Source organism: Schistocerca americana, chromosome 3 (assembly GCF_021461395.2).
Source record: "Schistocerca americana isolate TAMUIC-IGC-003095 chromosome 3, iqSchAmer2.1, whole genome shotgun sequence".
Taxonomy (NCBI): Eukaryota; Metazoa; Arthropoda; class Insecta; order Orthoptera; family Acrididae; genus Schistocerca; species Schistocerca americana.
In genome coordinates, this window is record NC_060121.1 from 989,104,357 (window position 1) to 989,120,743 (window position 16,387).

At 37.5% G+C, this 16,387-nt stretch overlaps 1 protein-coding gene across 1 annotated transcript in view; it reads right to left on the reverse strand.

Moving 5' to 3' along the window:
* Positions 1-16,387, reverse strand: part of LOC124605633 (dedicator of cytokinesis protein 1) — a 460,559-nt gene that overhangs the window by 245,726 nt on the left and 198,446 nt on the right. Inside the window, exons 17-18 of the mRNA XM_047137451.1 lie at positions 12,714-12,821; positions 3,181-3,336 (exon numbers count right to left, since the gene is read on the reverse strand). Of these exons, the coding sequence (XP_046993407.1) occupies positions 3,181-3,336; positions 12,714-12,821 (264 nt within the window). The remainder of the gene's footprint in view (positions 1-3,180; positions 3,337-12,713; positions 12,822-16,387) is intronic.

Consider the following 16,387-nt stretch of genomic DNA (forward strand, 5'->3'; position numbering starts at 1 on the left):
TGGGGGCATTTGAAAGCTCTTGTCTATGCAACCCTGGTACCAAATGTAGAGACTCTTCGTGCTCATATTGTGGACGGCTGTGATACAATACACTATTCTCCAGGGCTGCATCAGCGCATCAGGGATTCCATGCGACGGAGGGTGGATGCATGTATCCTCGCTAACCAAGGACATTTTGAACATTTCCTGTAACAAAGTCTTTGAAGTCACGCTGGTACGTTCTGTTGCTGTGTGTTTCCATTCCATGATTAATGTGATTTGAAGAGAAGTAATAAAATGAGCTCTAACATGGAAAGTAAGTGTTTCCAGACATATGTCCACATAACATATTTTCTTTCTTTGTGTGTGAGGAATGTTTCCTGAAAGTTTGGCCGTACCTTTTTGTAGCACCCTGTATATCTTGAGTCACCTGGGATGTTCACTATTGGTGTTGTGTTGAACTATATCACAGTAGTAAAAATTTGGTGGAGTAGACTAACTTATGTTTAATTTGGGGTGGAACTATTTTTCCAAAATTTTGGGTTGAACGCAGGCAAGAGAGAGAGAGATGTCCTACATGGTGCAACAGTTTGTTCTTCCCACTTTACATGATCACCTACGATTATGCCAAGATCTTTTGCTGTTTCTTTGAAGTGAAGTATTGGAGGGACTGCCTAATGATTCTGTTGACCAATCAATTTTTGATATGATATAAAGACACTCTGTGACTTCTTAGGGTTCAGTTTCAGACCCATGTATCATGCCTGTCGTGATACTGAACAGAGATCGCCTTGAACCTGATATCGCAGCAGCAATTTTCTTAGGTCTGGCACTTGTATACAGCTGGATATCGTCAACATATGATTGGTAGTGACAAGAGTGAACACAGATGAAGTATCACTGATACATATAGTGAGAAAAACAATGAACTGAGGACTGAACCCCAAGTGTCTCCTACCTTCCAAACTTTACAGAAGCTGTCCTGAGAGCAAGTTTGGAAGGTAGGAGATGAGGTACTGGTAGAAGCAAAGCTATGAGAGCGGGGCGTGAGTCGTGCTTGGGTAGCTCAGTTGGTAGAGCACTTGCCCGTGAAAGGCAAAGGTCCTGAGTTTGAGTCTCGGCCTGGCACACAGTTTTAATCTGCCAGGAAGTTTCATATGAGCGAACACTCTGCTGCAGAGTGAAAATCTCATTCTAAATGAATCCATTCGCATGGCTGGCATGGAGTTGGCCAGGGGTACAGAGATGCCCTGCAAGCTGCCTGTGGTCGGGCACACTGCTTACAAGTCGCAACAAAACGGACAATTTTGTCATCAATCCCTGGTCAAAAAACATGTCTCCTACCTAACAGTTTTGTGCACAAAACTCCCCAACGGCCCTGGTGAAGAAGGCGTAGAACCTCGCGTCATAATATGGCAGATAATAATGATGATGATGATGATGACGATGATGATGATGGTCTGTGGGGTGCTCAACATCGTGGTCAACGCCCATACAAGTTCCAATCTTTCCATTTCCAGTCTTGCCACTATCCTAATGATGATGAGGACTACAAGTTTTCAATGACAGAGAGGGTAGAATCATTTGGTGAGTTAACAATGAATAAAAAATAACTTCAGAATGACCATCCAATCTTAACTGGAACAAAAATTATGAAATGAATGCTGCTGTTAGGTTCTGGTTATTTCTTCGTAAAATAATAATAAATAATGAACAAATTCAAGTTTAACTCAAAAAGGATAACCCCTTCAAATGATTAAAAAAAGAAATGTCTTCTTTAGCTGATATGCATCAATAAATGAAGATAAGAAGAAGAACCCAGTAAAATGTAGTAATCACCTCAAAAGAAATAACATCAGTTAATGCTTCTACTAGTATTCAGTTCAAAGCAGTCAATAAAAATTTCAGCAGTATGATGAAAGTTATATATCTTTAAGATTCATGACCAATAATTATAATTCTCAGTGTGTTATAAGATGCAAAGTTCCCCCAAATAGCACTGTGGTTCCAACTAAAATATGTTGTCATTTGGAATCTGTTCATGGCAAGGTCAAAGAAAAAATACGTTGAAATTATCTTTTGAAAGCACAATGAAATATTAAAATTAAATACATTTATGGTTCAAACAACAATAACAGTAAATCAAAAAGCAACTTTGGCTTCTTCCTTAGTCAGACATAAAATAGCTTAAGGAGATGCAGACTATTCAAATGCAGAAAATCTTTTTAAACATTCCACTTTGGGTGGCTCTGATCTCACTTCCAAATGATAGTAGCTCAGTCCATCAGATATTTAGCAACCAATATAAAGAATGAACCAATTTATAATTCCAAACCATGCAAATTTTCATTACAAACAGATGAGTCTAGCAGCACAGATGGGCTCCCATGATTAGCGATAATAATTCGGTATCAGCTTGAAAAGAAATTACTGGAAACTCTTCTTTTATACAGATCTCTACCAACACATAATACTGGAGTTGAAGCATTTGGTCTACTAAATTACTTGTATTATCTTGAGGAGATTAAAGTACCATGGGGGAACTGCATTGATATCAGTATCGACAGAGTGAAGGCCACACATGGAATAATTAATAGAGCTGTACAGGTTATTAAAAATAGCATAAAAACTATTCTAGTAGCTACTGCCTGATCCATAGGAAGGCATCTGTTGCATTAAAATTATCCATCAGTAATAGTAATGCTCTCAATGTGACCATAAAATTTGTTAACTTCAAAAAATCTCAGCCACTAAAAAATCTTTTCCAAACAACTGTGTGAGGACATGAGAAATTTACATACATCTTTCCTTTTTCATACTGGGGTCTGAAGAATGAGATGCATATTTTCTTTCCAGAATACAGTCCTGAACTGAAAGGTTGATTTTTTGATAGAAACTGACTTTTTCAAGGTGCCTTTTTATGTAACAGGTTTACAAACATCAATGAACTTAATTTAAATCTTCAAGGCAAACAAAGTAGGGCACAAACTGAAGACTGAACCTTCAGTGTGAAACTTTAATGGATACCACAAATGAAAGAGGTAATACGTTAGTTTAATTAATCAAGAAGAACAGTATGTTTGACCTTACGGCATTTTTCTAAAACAATGCCAGTAGTATATTATCTTGCCAAGGACCAAACAAAACAAAAATTAATTTTTTTACATTTTGTCAAACAATAAATAATATGTTTTCACTCACCACTAATGGGCTGTCTCGGTCCATGGCTATCACAGTTTGTATAACAGTTCGTAAAACAGTCAGCATTATTTCTTTTATATCATGTATAGTGGTGCCAATGTCCGGTCGAAATAGAAGATCCATGATGTCACTGAGGATTTTCACGCACAGTTCAACCTGTCAAATAAAGGTATGACTGCAATACAATTATGCACTAAACATGAAACTGTGACTGTCAGTAATGAGATTATGTTGCTATTTAGCTATTATGTGGATAGTGCTCCCAATAATTACTCATCAGTAGCAATGACAAAACCACAATAGAAAACAGCCAGAAAACTTCAGTAACTGGTATTATTAAATGTGACACAGTAATCAAATCTCATAACTGACAACAATCCAGACAACTGTGGCGTTGAAATACAATGCATATGGAAATGCAGCTCTTATCATTAGTTCCAAAACATTAAAAGGTTAACCTGCTGTGTACTGGCAAACATTTCTGTTTAAACTAACATTTTATAAAAATAATTATTCAAGAATTGGCTGTAACTTACTTTTTACATATACAGCCACTGATTTAAAAATGAAACATGAATAATTTAAAAAATTTAACTGAAACATATTGATACTTTTAACATACTATAATTTACTCTCTCTCTAAAGCTGCTGTCTGGCAATTACCAAATTTATATGTTGCAGCTTGGTAACTTTGCAAGTAATGCTAATAATAATTCCACGTCACTCCTTATTTCACAATAGTGAAAGTCACTATGTATATGTGCTACAGAAACTTTATAAAATAATTAGCCAAGTTCTGACTTGTAAATATGCTTCCAACTAGAAGAGCCACCTAACATATTTGTGTGCACTATGATTTTTATAGAAAATTAGCTCTATATAAAAATCCAGATCATACTCACCTGTGCCAGATCCTTTTTCAAGCACCTGTATGTAACAAAAACTCAGTTCAATAGTAATCTAACATATTTTAAAACCCTCTAATCACAGAATACACCGATCTACTCACTAACAATGGTGTTGGAAAGATACATGAACTGCAGAATTAACAACTCAAGATATTTTATATTTTTACTAAGAATGTGCATTGAAACAGAGAAAAACACACACACACACACACACACACACACACACACACACACACACACACACACACAGAGAGAGAGAGAGAGAGAGAGAGAGAGAGAGAGAGAGAACTTGCTTTACATTTTAAATTGTAAAACCTCACAAAGTTTATATCTGTGAATTAATTTATCTAAAATTTCAATGCTGCTATCACCACACATATCTTTAATTTTTAAAAATCATACTTACAACATTTCCCTTAAAGTTGATTAACTGTTTGCCAAGAATTTTAAAAGACCTCTATAGTAAGCATTTCACATAAAGTAATATGGAGCACTATAGATCCACCACGACTGAATGCTGACAAGTGATGTGTGACCTAGATAAGTGAGAGACTCTAGCGTCAAAAGCCCCACACCCTTTTCCTCTCATTTACATACAAGCTTAACATTAAAGCAGGACCTGCAGCATTGAAAAATTTAGTTCTAATCTACCTGTTATTTGAATTATAAACAACTACTGCGATGATTTTTTTTTAGATTTTTGGAGTTGTAAAGAGTGCTATTAGTGACCATACTTTGCAATATGAATGCGATTAAAATCTTAAATTGAAAGAAAAAGTTAATTAAAAGTGATTTACTCATTTCCATCCACTCTTTCCATATACATACGTCTCCCACCTTGAACACTAAACCTAAGCCTGCTAATACATCTTGTTCTTAAAATGCAAATGTTCTGACAGAAGGAATTAGATGAGTATTTGTGTATTGTGGCTACTTGATCCTTTATATGAGCCTGCCACCACGATAAAAACTAAAATTCTATACCTTATAATTTAGGCACAGTGGAATATAAAACAACATATATATCCATAATACACATTTGTTTCATTATCACCTAAAATAAGTGGCATATCAGTAGACAAAATCAGTTGTTATGGTCATCATGATACAAAACACAGTCAGTTAAATTTGTACTACACTAACACTAACACTATAAACAGGTGTGTCATTTCTGTCACCATAGGGAATAACACGCTAGCTGGATAGTGACCTCTTCATACACATTAATTTATTTGCACATGTTCTGCTACCCAGCAGACTATCATCTCCTTCTTATAAGTTGTAGCTTAAGGAAGGTGTTCTCTGCTGGGAACATACTGAATGGTTTGCTGTGGAATCAGGATGTCAAGCAATATGGGACTCCACATTTTGAAAACATCTCATGAGATCCAGTGATTCCACCGTCATGAATATATCTGAATTATAAGACAATGACCTCATTGTTCATTCAGAAAAAGGATACGAAAACTTGTCAAGGGCAAACCACAAAGCAGTTACTATCTAATGTAATCAGGAGATCAGTCTTTCTTGCACTCAGTTAAATCGAATATAATTGTGGGCTTCATTAGAAACTAGAGTTGGTGCTAAAGCTAGGTCTCAGTATGGACTGATATCAGGACAACATCAAATGTTACAAGATTCATTTTTATGTCGTTCTCAAATGGATTTTTACTCATATGCAATTTGCAAGTGCCATTTCCAAAACTGGTAACTCAGCCAAGAGAATACCAGCAACTTTGGACCAGTCAAATACCGCTGGGCTTGACGCACTGGATTGATAATAGTGGCTAACTAGCCTCACCACGGAGGCAAGGAATGGAGCTGATTGTGTCGGCACCTGTCAGCAAGCTTAGACTCTCCCTCATGGTGAGTGGCATCTATATCTTCAACTCTGAAGTCCTTGTTAATCAAAATGTGTGGTACCCATAAGCCAACACAGACCACATGAAGGCCTCATAAAACTGGAGCAGGCACATACTGTTGGTTCTTCAAGACTTAAGTTTGTAGCACTCGAAGATGCCCAGCGTCTTGAAGAACAATGGCTCCACATACCTCATATGTAGTAGCAAAGAGAGCTTGTTGCCCAAAATTAGACCCCAAAATCTTACTGAAACTCACACTCAGAACTGTGTCAATAAACTTTCCATAGAGGTCAAGGTTTAGACAAAAGTACGTAGCATGGTGGAAGTAAACAAACAGCCATGTGGGATTAGCCGAGCGGTCTAAGGCATTGCAGTCATGGACTGTGCAGCTGGTCCCGGTGGAGGTTCGAGTCCTCCCTCGGGCATGGGTGTGTGTGTGTGTTTGTCCTTAGGATAATTTAGGTTAAGTAGTGTGTAAGCTTAGGGACTGATGACCTTAGCAGTTAAGTCCCATAAGATTTCACACACATTTGAACATTTTTGTAAACAAACACTACTCTCTCTGTCAGAAATTAGAAGTCAATGTGCAGTACCCCTACACAAAGCACTTTAGCAATGGATATGACTGCCAAACTACAGTATGTGTCCATATAGTACACAGACCTTCAAGGGATCAAAAAATATATTTACTAGGTGCTGTATGAGTAGGAAAGCCTGCTGTATAGTCACCTCCAGCACTGTCAGATTACCAATAATGGAATGATATTTCCTAAACTCACTCTGGAAGTGAATAAGGAGCTGTTTGTAATTGAGAATTCCCATAAGGCAGCTGTTCACTCTATACTCTTATTGTATTCTTGTGCAGTTGGCACATGAACACCATACTAACAACTCAGGCATCTATGGTCATTCCCTGCTATCAGGTAGTATATTGATATCATTACTCTTGCAATGTCTTTAACTGTCCTGGTGAGATGTCAACATGGTGTAACACAGGCCAATTCAGCTCTAATGCTCTAAAATGAACTGTGGAATACTCCTTGTCCAACAGATCCTGTTGCTCAAGATGAACAGACAGACAGACTCATACAGCAGCACCTAAAGATGTCAACTGCAGCTTAAGCAGTTGACATTACCTGCTACATGAAAGGAATACAAAGTAAAGAAAATATTTAACAAAAAACTCCACTGCAGGTAAGTAATATGTCATTTGGCTTGTGAAATCTGTCATTTTCCTTTCCAAACAAGAGAATAATCTGCCTCGTTAATGGAGAGTATATTCTTCACTGCAAATTCCTCAATAAATTATATTTTCATTGTTTTTTATTGTCTTCATGGTCAAGAAAAAAGTTCATAACATTATATAGATCTCAAGATATACATAATCTGTATTGTATGTTTTATTTGCAAAAAGGTGCAATATCAGTGTGTCATAATTAGATTTTACAAATCCACCTATCGAAAAAAAGACAGCTGAGCAACTTCATTTTTATGGTGTTCAGTGCTTAGAGTTTTGTTACAAAAATATTCATGGGCTAGTTTATCTTAGCTTGACAATTATCAATAGTGGTAACTTCTAGTAAATGTAAAGAAGTCAGTGTACAAAAAAGACTGTTAAATTTCCATTCTGCATTTGACGCTCAAAAATTACAGATTTTCAATGTGTCAATGTATGTTATGCTCTAAGGCAGCGTCATCACACAGAATATATTGTGTAGTTTATTTTTCTCGATAAAAAGAAATGTCTTCTTCTATTAAAGAGCCATAAGACGGTAATGGCTAGCCACATATGTTGGAGTAACTGCAGAACACAATGGTGAAAGTGAATGTTATTTTGATTTCACCAACTTCTAGCCTGGGAGCAGAAGGTATGGCAATAGGTTGATGCCATGTTCTTTGCCTTCCAGAAGACATTTGATACATCTGCACTGTCACTCAGTAAATAAAATACAAGTTTACAAGACATTACACCAATTAATGACACTTTTTAATAATGGACATTTATTTTCTCTCCTGGGCTACCTGTTTTTGAGAAATTTTGCCCTATTAGATATGTGATAAATTATTCTGTTTTCAAGCCACCACTGCCGTGTGGAAGTCTACATTCAAACTTTAAGTTTATAGCAACATACAAGGTGGGTTCCATAAACAATGTGGCCAAATTCATAAATAATTTTTTATTCAATGTATTTGTACAAATACTCAAAAATTTTCGAAATAGCACCCTCCTGCATCAATACACTCCTGGAGGCAGTTGTTTTCAAAACTGGAAGGCCTTCTCTGGAATATTCTTTAGAGGTGGTGTAACACGAGCCTAGATGTTTTCAGTCGTGTCTCAATGTTTCCCTTTCAGTGAGGGGAAGGGGGGGGGGGGACTCTGAAATTTAGGTCAGAACTGTAGGGAGGATGAGGAAGCAAGAAATTTGTGACAATGAAGACACTGTGGCTTCGTTCGTTTTCATGATGCAGTTTCTACTCATCCCTGATGTTGTTTTGGCAATGGGTGAGCCTCCTTTTCAGTTTTTTGAGCTCTTTCAAACAGAAACCTGCATTCACAGTACAGTGGTCCCAGTTGGTAGAAATTCAATGGTTCCAATGTCAAAGGTGACAATGAGCATGTTTTGACCCTAGGCCTGTTTATGCATGGACAAGCGACATTTGGATGTTCTACTCAGAACTCTTGTCTTATTGCCTTCACGCCATACATGATAATACATGGTCATCACCAGGGCTAACAAAGTTTAACAGTTTTGGATCATCTTCGCACATTTCCAAGAGTTCTTGGCACTAGAGCACTCACATGTCCATTCGTTCATCAGTCAACATTTTTTGGATTCTTGTGTTCAAATCTTCTGTTACAAAACAATAAAGAGTTTTTTTTTTTTTTTAAAAAAAAAATCATGATTAGAGTTTCTGCTATCAATTGAAGACTCAACCATTTGTCAGAATTCAAACAACCATGCACACACATCACATTTTTGCCAGTTTGGGAGGTTAATTGACATCTGCTGTGGGCATTGTCGGCGACCTCTTCTTGGCCCTCTCTGAACGACTTGTGCCATTGGATAACTTGTAATTTGGACAAGTAGTCACTCTCGAAGGCTTGCTGAATTGATGGAAATGTTTCAACAGTGGTCTTCCCAAGTTTAATGCAAAATTGGATAGCATAACTTTGCTCCCAAAAACGATTCATAGCAAAGTTTCCTAACCTCAAAATGGGATTCACGGGAATGCATGTCCTGACTCTCCAGCAGCTTGGAGGTGACTGATACCAGACACATTTTGAAGTTAACACCCTCCCTCTAGCTAGCCCAGCAAGTTACAATGTGCTGTGATGTATCAATGTGTCAGGACACAATTGTTTGCATTTTTTATGGAACCCTTCTTGTATTAAATTAAATACTTACCTTTCTTCATTATAATTACTTTTGAGCATTACAACTCAAATATAAAGCCTAAATATGTCTATCTGTGCTTCATGCAGTTCCTGATTCAGATGAGTTTGCCAAAGAGTACGATGTGATGGACAGCAACAAGGAACAGGTCCCACGGGGTGACCATTCAGGTATTCCTGTGCAACAGTCACTAGCATCTATTGATCATGGACAAACTCTGTAGACACTAACAGCAGACAAGAAGGTATATGGTATCCACACCTTATCTAAGAACTTCAGCATCAAATATAAATCATTTCAGTAATCACAGTTCTTTTTCCATCTTGGGACTTTCATTGTTTGATCTAACCTTCTTAGTAAAGCAAAATATAACACTGGTAAAGGTATAAAAACCATTTTTCAGCACAATACTCCTTCACAGTGTTGGAGCTATGCAACAGAAAACTTCTGCAAGTACCAACACCGATGTGATGACATAATAAGTGATAACTGCAGCTGGCATGAGCACACTGTGATTGGGTTACTGAACAAAGAAAATTTGTTACTCAACTGAGTTAATCATTCCAGCTATAACATTATTCTCTGTATGTGGAGGTCATGGTTCACAGTATTCAATGACAAAAACATCTTCACACATGCACTGTAAAAACCTGTGGGGGCAACTATTATACTGGTACAATGGGGCTCATTCAGCTGAGCCTCTCTACCACATCTGGGTGTTGAATATGGCAATCCGAAAGGAATGGATTCCATCAATAATCTTGTTGATCACATGTATGCTTCCCCAGAGGACTAACATTTTAGCACAACTGTCCATCTCTCAAACTCAGAACTATTCTCTAGCAGTTCAAGGAGCATGGTGACGAATTTCATTTGTTCTAATCCCCTGAGTCACCAGACATCCACAATACTGAACACATGCGTGTGATGTAATTGAGTTTCAACTTGGAAAACAAAAGACCCCTCTTTTAACAGAATGGAATTACGTGATGTATATTGGCATCTGCCACTTACATCTGGCAACAGAGAGACTTTGCAGAATCTATGCTATGAAGAATAAGCAGCTGCTTTACATTCAAATAGTGGACCTACATGCTATGAGGAGGCACACAACAATGATCTGGCTGATCATTGTTTGTTACATAATGCCCCCCGATTGTTTTTCATTGAAACAGCCAGCCTTCAAAGATCTGAAGTGATGAAATTTAGTCTGAGTTTTTCCATGTAAGTTCACAATACACAATGAAAACTCGACTTCCTTGCATTTGTTGTCGTCGTCGTCGTCGTCGTCGTCGTCGTCGTCTTCTTCTTCTTCTTCTTCTTCTTCTTCTTCAGTCCAAGGGCTGGTTAGACGCAGCTCTCCACACTAGTGTATCCTGTGCAAAATACTTCATCTCTGAATAATTACTGCAACCTACATCCATTTGAACCTGCTTGTTGTACTCAAGCCTCAGTCTCCCTCTACAATTTTTACCCCCCACACTTCCTTCCGTAACCAATTTGATGATTCCTTGTTGCCTCCTCAAGTATGTCCTATCCACAAATCACTTCTTTTGGCCAAGATGTGCCATAACTTTCTTTTTTCCTCAGTTCACTTCAGTACCATCTGATTAGTTACTCTGCCTACCCATCTAATCTTCAGCCTCCTTCTATAGCACATTTCAAAAGCTTATATTCTTGTTTTGTCCAACTCCTCATTGTTACTTTTCACTTCCACACAAGGCTACACTACAGAGAAATATCTTCAGAAAAGACATCCAAACACTTTAATTAGTATTCAGTGTTACCAAATTTCTCTTTTTCAGAAATACTTTTCTTGTTATGGCCAGTCTGCATTTTTTGCAGACTATCAAAACTCATCTACCACTTTCATTCCTCATTTGCTAATCTATTTCTCTCAGCATTATTCAGTTTAATTAAACTTCATTCCATTACCATTGATTTACTTTTGTTGACATTCATCTCATAAGCTTTTTTCAAGACACTATCCTTTCCATTTATCTGCTCTTCCACATCTAGTGCTGCCTCTGACAGAAATACAATGTCATCAGCTTGACCTGGAATTTTATATTTCTTCTCCAGGAACTTCAATCCACATTCCATATTTCTCCTTTGTTTCTTTTACTGCTTGTTCAAGGTACAAATTGGGGGAGGGGGGGAATAGGGATAGGCTACGACCCATTCTCGCTCCCTTTTCAACTACTACTTACCTTTTATGCCCTTCAACTCTTATAATTGCAGCCTGCTTTTTGTCTAGGTTGTAGATAACTTTTCATTCCGTGTATTTTACCATTTGTCTTTATTCAAGTGTGATATATAGCTACCATTTTCTTAATACTCTTCAATGAGATGAGCAAGTGAGGAGTGAACAGATACCATCAATGTTAGACTTTATGCTATATCTTGATTAAGTGGTAGACTTCACAAGTGACAGTTGGAAGTATATAATGTAATGGTTACTTCATTTCACTCTTTCATATGGTGGAATGCACACAACACAACATCTAAGCTTCACACTACAGTTTTTGAATCACCATCATCATCATCAGCAGCAGCAGCAGCCGCAGCACACGCACACACACACTTCCAGCTTTACTGCTCCGGCGAACACACTTTTTTGCTGAGTTTTTGATTGCAATGGAAAAACAATCCCAATTCAATTTTTATTGCACTCAAGACAGCCCATTTGCTACTTTGGTCATGTTTGACAAGGACCACTGACTAACCCATACATAATAAAAATATTACAAGAAATAAACACGTTGACCAAGATTTGAAAGGTGGCAACTATTTTCTCAGTTATGCTAAGTGAAAGCTTCTATTCAATAGAAACCAATGAACATGTCACACTAGTTTCATTAATAAAACATTAGGAAAATGAAAAAAGAAATTATAACTGTACACTCTCTCATCACAAACTGATATGAAATAGCTAAGTCTATCATACTACAATTTACTTCTTAATTTCTGAAAGTAACAAATTTAATTATATAGACCAAATACAGGACAAGGAAAGAAGAACGTAACATCAAACTGCAAAGACCACCAACAGCAGCATTATCTCCTATTGAAGTTCAACATTTGTGTAATTTCACTTAAAGGTTAGATCCAATGAACTAACACTGAAATGTTTTCTAGGATTCTTATGTATGCTTTGTGATGATCAATATACAGTACAACTGGCAATAAATATCTATAAATGTTAAGAGTCTTCCAGAAACCCTCCTACCCTACACAAATTCTATGAAAATACTCAGATTTCTAATATCCCTTTAAATAAAGATGACTCAAAAATTTCAAAGTGCATTAGAAACTGAGAAGTTAATGACAACTTAAAAGATATAAATCAACAAAAACAATTTACATACCTCTTCAGAACCTCGTTGTGAGCAAATGTACTGCTTGCTGGCTCCCAGCACCTTGGCAACCTTTGCATCAGACTTAGTCTTGTTGCGGTACTGAACTCCGCTGCGTCCCTGATAACAATGCTGTTGCTACACCCACCATACAAGGGACACAGAGAATTCGCACTCTCATCTGATTTTCAAGTCAAACAACACAGCAAAACAAACATACTTCCAAAGTGTTGCATTCAACACCAGATGTGTGTTCAATTGTCTGCAAGTGACTTTTGACGTCTAATAACTATCAATATTACAATGAGTAAATCAACTTTGATTTCAGTATACTGTACAGTTGTTTGAACTACAGATTGTACACAGTTTAGAAAAATACAAGTATAAAAAGCATGCCATATTCTTCCACTGTTAGTGCAAGACTAATGCTACAATATACTGCCTCATGCTTGAATCCATTAGAAAACTAAAAGTCAATATTAAACAAACTACCACAAATAATTTTTGAATGAAGCTTGTACAGATACTACAATCAATTAGTTCTTACACATAATACTAAATGGAGAATGTTCCAAGCACGATTTATAAAACAAAAAAGTAATGTCCTATGTAATGAACATCAAGCAATAATACGAACAACTGTTCTGTACAGCCAAAATTAGAAAAAAAAAATCTTCATTCTCTATCACACAGGTTACAAAGCACAACAAACGGAAATCATAAGGGAAATGTTGCTTTCTGTTGTCTCATAAATGAACTAACTTATTTCAAATTCACAAATGTTAATTAACATACAATCAAAATAAAATTGAAGATGAACAAAACATGTTCGAAATGCGTTGCATTGTGTTAGATTAAGCATAAAATAAAAAGTGACTGGTAGCAGAAACTTGAAATAAATAATTTAATCACAGTCTGCTTTCTGCTTACTTCACTCAATCAAAATTATACATATATTTTCACTGTAGTAAGGTCTATTTTTCAGCTGCCATACATTTACACATGATTATTTATATACAGGGTTTAAAACATTCACTTTCCTTTTGCTGTCTTCCACTTCTTCACCAGATTGTTAATGAGGGAGTGAATATAAGACTTCAATGCACTTAGCTATTAGTGGCCTACACAATAGAATGCACTGGAGCTTCATTCTGTGCATTCAGCAACAGTATCAAAACCATACAGATGGTTAGACTCCTAGAAAAGGGAACCTTGGTAGGGGCCTTCAAGTGGTCCAATTCTATCGATATAGGAATTCTCTTTAAGCAAAACTGCATTTTGTTTTGTCGATATTCAAATACTCTCAATCAGATGCCAGTGATAATTATTCTGGAGAGCAAACCGTATGGCACTAAAGAGGTCTCCGACATGCCTATTATGCTACTTTCAAGAGGCAATTCCAATTCTAGAAGGTCAGAGATTTTACCAGCTGCAGTATCACCTGAATATGTGAATTGGATAGTTGACCAACTCATCTTGGTAGGACTGCAACTGACAGAGTAAGTGGCAGTGCAGTCAAACTCTGTTAACAAAATTTAAAAATCGGGAACTAGCCCCTCAAAGATTACTTAACTGAAGCTTTTTTTCCCAAACTCAACCATGTAATTCCAAGCACAATGTTGCAAGATTTTAGTAATAACAAAATTAGCCCAGTAGGCAACAAATGCTCCTTCTTGAGTGGCACAGCTAGTCTACTGGATTTGTGAAGACTAGGCTGAGATGCTATATCACAAATCAGATGAAATTAGAGTCTTCTGATCAACTGAAACCCACAAATATCAACATTTTTATTGGCATAATCGCCATTAACTTACCCCTAACACTGGGAAAACTCTTTAAATTAGGAGAAACACAAAAATCAAATTCTAGCATAGCACGAAACAAGACTGCCAAATGTTGTTGTTGTTGTAGTCTTCAGTCCTGAGACTGGTTTGATGCAGCTCTCCATGCAACTCTATCCTGTGCAAGTTCCTTCATCTCCCAGTACTTACTGCAGCCTACATCCTTCTGAATCTGTGTAGTGTATTCATCTCTTGGTCTCCCTCTACGATTTTTACCCCCCACGCTGCCCTCCAATGCTAAATTTTTGATCCCTTGATGCCTCAGAACATGTCCTGCAAATCAGTCCCTCCTTCTTGTCAAGTTGTGCCACAAACTCCTCTTCTCCCAAATTCTGTTCAATACCTCCACATTAGTTATGTGATCTACCCATCTAATCCTCAGCATTCTTCTGCAGCACCACATTTTGAAAGCTTCTATACTCTTCTTCTCCAAACTATTTATCATCCATGTTTCACTTCCATACAAATACTTTCAGAAATGACTTCCTGACACTTAAATCTATACTTGGTGTTAACAAATTTCTCTTCCTCAGGAACGCTTTCCTTGCCATTGCCAGTCTACATTTTATATCCACTCTACTTAGACCATCATCGATTATTTTTCTCCCCAATTAGCAAAACTCCTTTACTACTATAAGTGTCTCATCTCCTAATTCAATTTCCTCAGCATCACCCAACTTAATTCGACTACATTCCATTATCCTCGTTTTGCTTTTGTTGATGTTCATCTTATATCCTCCTTTCAAGACTCTGTCCATTCCGTTCAACTGCTCTTCCAAGTCCTTTGCTGTCTCTGACAGAATTACAATGTCATCGGCGAACCTCAAAGTTTTTATTTCTTCTCCATGGATTTTAATACCTACTCCAAATTTTTCTTTTGTTTCCTTTGCTGCTTGCTCAATATACAGATTGAATAACATTGGGGAGAGGCTACAACCCTGTCTCACTCCTTTCCCAAGCACTGCTTCCCTTTCATGCCCCTCGACTCTTATAACTGCCATCTGGTTTCTGTACAAATTGTAAATAGCCTTTCGCTCCCTGTATTTTGATGTGTTGGTAAATGTGCCAACACCTTGTAGATAGAGGCGGCCTAAATGCACGCTATCTAACGCAGACGGGCGTGAATTCTGGAACAGGATAAGGAGTGAATTCTAATAAGAAAAGTATGCAGCTCCTCGAATACTTATCTTTTATTCTTTGATGTGAATTACAGCATTCTTGATGAGACATTTCATACGATAACTATCAAACTATGTAAGGCTAATGGCGCCTTGCTAGGTCGTAGCCATGGACTTAGCTGAAGGCTATTCTAACAGTCTCTCGGCAAATGAGAGAAAGGCTTCGTAAGTGTAGTCGCTAGAAAAGTCGTCGTACAACTGGGGCGAGTGCTATATCGTATCTCGAGACCTGCCTTGTGGTGGCGCTCGGTCTGCGATCACACAGTGGCGACACGCGGGTCCGACATGTACTAAATGGACCGCAGCCGATTTAAGCTACCACCTAGCAAGTGTGGTGTCTGGCGGTGACACCACATATTTTACCCCTGTTACCTTTAGAATTTGAAAGAGAGTATTCCAATCAACATTGTCAAAAGCTTTCTCTAAGTCTACAAATGCTAGAAACGTAGGTTTGCCTCTCCTTAATCTTTCTTCCAAGATATGTCCGTAAGGTCAGTATTGCCTCGCGTGTTCCAATATTTCACGGAATCCAAACTGATCTTCACCGGGGTCAGCTGCTACCAGTTTTTCCTTTCGTCTGTAAAGAATTTGCATAGTATATTGCAGCTGTGGCTTATTAAACTGATAGTCCGGTAATTTACATATCTGCCAACACCTGCTTTCTTTG